General features: G+C 43.7%; 1 protein-coding gene across 1 annotated transcript; it reads left to right on the top strand.

Annotated features, from left to right (window-relative positions):
- Nucleotides 1-474: 474 nt before the first annotated feature.
- Sry (sex determining region Y) lies at nucleotides 475-2,214 on the top strand. The gene has a single exon (XM_048796468.1). It carries the CDS (start codon nucleotides 490-492, stop codon nucleotides 1,003-1,005), a length of 516 nt encoding a protein of 171 aa, XP_048652425.1. The 5' UTR covers nucleotides 475-489; the 3' UTR covers nucleotides 1,006-2,214.
- The last annotated feature ends 1,694 nt before the right edge of the window (nucleotides 2,215-3,908 follow it).

Raw genomic sequence — 3,908 nt, 5'->3', positions numbered from 1 at the left:
TAGGTTCTCCTCAAGCTCTGAGCTAGGAGTTTTTGAAGATAACATTCACTCCTATTGATACTAATAATACATTCGTATCCCTCAGCCAGGAGCTGTGCCCAGTGAGTTCTCAGATAGCAAGGTTTTGCTTTATTCCCCCCTCCTCCCCCTTAAGGCGAATAGTAGAGCCTCTAGAGTGCGGGACTGGCAGGAGAGCTACTGTCACCGAGTTTCTGAGTTACCATGTTTTGATTGAGAGTAGGTGGGCTGATAGACGCGCTGGCGGGTAGGTTGTTTGGGGCGTGGTTGGGGGTTGGGAGAGGTCTTGTGGGAGGAGAAATGAACTTTTCATTACAAATGGCAGGGTAGCGAGGCTCTGATAGAAAGACATTTTTGAACAGTGAAGCACGCTTTCGAAGTCTTACTCCTTGGATTATGTCTTCCCCTCTCCTCCCCTCCCTTCTGGTCCTGCCCTGTGCGTCTTCAAGCGTACCATCATATTCTTCGGCTATGTTCACAGTACTGAACCCCAGCGATTACAGTCCAGCCCAGAAGCAACAGGATGGCCTCGACTTCGGAAAAAACTCTTCCTTCCTTGGGATCGACCACTCTAGCTCAAATGATCAGTGTGAAACAGGAGGCAACCTTAAAGGGACCCAGGGCCGGGTCAAGAGACCCTTGAATGCTTTCATGGTATGGTCTCGCGACCAGCGGCGCAAGATGGCTCTGGAGAACCCCAGCATGCGAAATTCAGAGATCAGCAAGCTGCTGGGATACCGGTGGAAAACGCTTACAGAAGCCGAAAAATGGCCATTCTTCCAAGAGGCACAGAGACTACAGGCCATGCACAGAGAGAAATACCCGAACTACAAGTATCGGCCTCGCAGGAAGGTTAAGACTCAACAGAAGACTGGCAGCAGTTCGCTGCCCGAAGAGCCCCCATTAAAACTGTGCAGCCAGGCGTCCGTGGACGCGAGGCTGCATAACCTTGGGCAGCCAGAGCGCAGTTCAGAAAACCTGCACTGATGAAAGCAGAGCCAGCGAAGCCATTCATAGCCCCACTTACTGACACCAGCCAGCGGGCTGCAGCTCCGACTGCTGGAGCCCAGGGCCCCAGCACCGAAGCACCGCACAAACCTGAGTGACTAGCGGGTAATTCTGGCTACGCAGACCTAAGCCCATGTTCCCTTATCGTAGTTTACACCGTGACTTTCTTACGTTCAGATTCCGTATGGAATTCCTTTCTCCCGCTAAGGAAGGCCCCGTTCACCTTAACTTTTGTTATTATCTCATTTTTAAACTTTGATTTCACAATAAGGTATGTGAACGGGTTTAACGCATAAAGATTTGGACGTTCTGAAGTGATTGGACCCACGTTTTGGTGGTGGTTTATCGGAGTACCGTCTCTGTAAAACGGTGCACTACTCTTTGTTTTTAATACTATAGCTCAGATATATAGAGGTGGGAAGCACACACCCCCCCCCAAAAAAAGCAGGCTTTGGGAAAGAAAATGTTGCACTTCCTTAAGCGTGTTAAACTATTCCTTTCTCCAGACAGTTGTTCACTAGTGGTCTTTCAGCTATTTTGCTGGCCTTACAAATTGCGCATAACCAAGAAACAGATTTGTAAACTCTTGTTTTGTGGAGCCTCCACTCCTCCTTTTGAAATGCGTTGCCTTTACTGGGCGGCGCAAGTCTGTGGGCATGGATGTTTGCTTAGAACCAAGTGTAACATCTACTGGTGGAATAAAATCTTTGACTCATGGCCATTTTTCTATGTGCACGACAGTCAACTTTTCCTCTGTTTCTTGAAAACTTTTTTTTTTTTTGACAATAACAAATCTACCTTTTTCCATAGACGACCAACTTTTAAGTTTTTAAACCTTAAATAGCGATTAAGTGTTGAGAATATGAACAATTCCCATCGTGGGAGGCAGATAAGGGAGTCCAAGCTGCTCCAGTAGATGAGATTTCAATGAAAATTTAAGCCATAGACGTTATAAAATTTCCATGTACAGGGATGTGGAAAACTGGCAGTTCACATACAAAGGCATCATTTTTTAGGGCGGAGGGAAAGTCATGTGGATGTCATTTGTCAATTTTCCAATACACACCCCCTCATTTTGAAATTCATTGCCTTTACAATACCTCAAATAATTAAATTCTAACAGTAAAATAGTATACATTAGAGCTAGCTGTCCTGTTTTTCAAAGTAAGTTTGAGATTTAAAAATAAGTGAGCCTGTAACCCCAGCATCTGAGGCAGGAGGATAACAAAGTTCAAGACCAGCCACAGCAATTTAGGAGGCATGTTTGATTTCCTTTTTTCACTGGTGAATAGCACCCTACCCCTTTTTAACAGCTCCATAGGCATGTACTATAATAAAACAATATTTTGAATGAGGACTCAAGTTTCTCTCCTTTAGGCAGTCTCAGAGCCCTTGTCAGAGCAATTAGCTCAGCTTTCTGGGCTGATGTTCCTGATAACAGAGGCTTGGCTTCCAATATCTCCTTTTCTGTGATTCCAGCATATCTGGCTATCATCTGGCCATTGTTCACAAACCTGCTCCCTTTGGTGTAAAGGTCCCAATCTGGGTCTTCAATCGATCAAACAAATCCAACCTTCTAGATTTGTTTAAAAAGCACCTAAGATCTCATGTCATATGTATTGGCCCATTATCACTTGCTGTCAACAGGGTAGCCAGATTTAAGATGGAGACCATTTTATAGTTGACATTAGTGTTGTCTGAGGGAATGACTTTGCATTTCTTCATACCTTAAACAATCATCTATGTTTTAATAGTTCCAGGAGTTGATGAGGTACCAACACAATCTAGAGTGAACTTCTCCCCCTCCTACAGTGAATCACAAGTGGTAGGCATCGCCTGAAGTCATGGTGAGCGCCTCCTTTTGCCATGAGGTCAAGATGCTTTGACAAATAAGCTGCAGTATTGGTATGCCTCCCAATACTGTAAGAGAACTCCAAGGGCTGTACCTTGTTTCTCATGTACACATAGTCTGAACTCCTTAGAGCAGGAGCTTTTATGACACATTAACTTCTTAAATGCAGCTTAGTCAAAGACTTCTTGACTTACATGGCATTCTGGGATCCAAAGCAAAGATTCTTTTTCTGTTCCCATTAAGACTTCATATAGAACTCTACGTATCTGTTAAAGAGGGGGGGGGGGATCTGAAGACACCATTATTCTGTGATTCCAAGTAATTTATGTAACAGTCTCTGGTTTCTGCACTTTCTATGGCTAAAGATACCTCTCAAACTTTGGGTTCCTTGGATCATCTGGAATCCTTACATGACTTCTTGTTCATAAATCTGAGCCTTATTTGTGAACACCTCATATAACATGGGGTGAGGTATCTCAGTACAGTAACAGAGTTTGAAAGACAATGTACATAGTCAGGGCTAACTACAAGAATGCCATCCTAATAATGAAAGATATTTCAATTTGATCTAGTCATAACCTTTGTAGGCCTTTTCTAGACTCTCATTAAACAGAGAAAAAGAGGTTTTGAATCTCTGTGGTAGGATATTTCAGCAATACTGGCGGTTATTTTTGCATTAGGGTGCTGCCACTCAAAATAAACAGTAATTGGGACTTCCTATCCAGTGGAATGCAAAAAGAATACATTCTTTAATTCAAGCATTGTGAAGTACCTATAATTATCACAGTCGCCAGAGTATAGCAATTCAAAACTATGCAGTGATATCCTGAACAATACCATCTATAGGTCTTGAACAAATCAGTTCTCATCTGTGTGGGGTTTCCTCATGTGAGCAGTAGACAGAAATGTAAAGGCAGACAGGGTTAAGGGCCCCTCCTCAGCCTGCATTTTACTTCCACATTTCTGCCTTTGACCACATGTGGTGTAGATCGCTCATAACCAGTGACCACATTGGAGCCTGGAGATATGC

The sequence above is a fragment of the Marmota marmota genome, unplaced genomic scaffold (assembly GCF_001458135.2).
Source record: "Marmota marmota marmota unplaced genomic scaffold, marMar, whole genome shotgun sequence".
Lineage (NCBI taxonomy): Eukaryota > Metazoa > Chordata > Mammalia > Rodentia > Sciuridae > Marmota > Marmota marmota.
This window is presented reverse-complemented; position numbering and strand designations above follow the sequence as displayed.

Coding starts and splice junctions, on each gene's coding strand:
- Sry (XM_048796468.1), top strand. CDS start 490: ATGTTCACAGTACTGAACCCCAGCGATTACAGTCCAGCCCAGAAGCAA.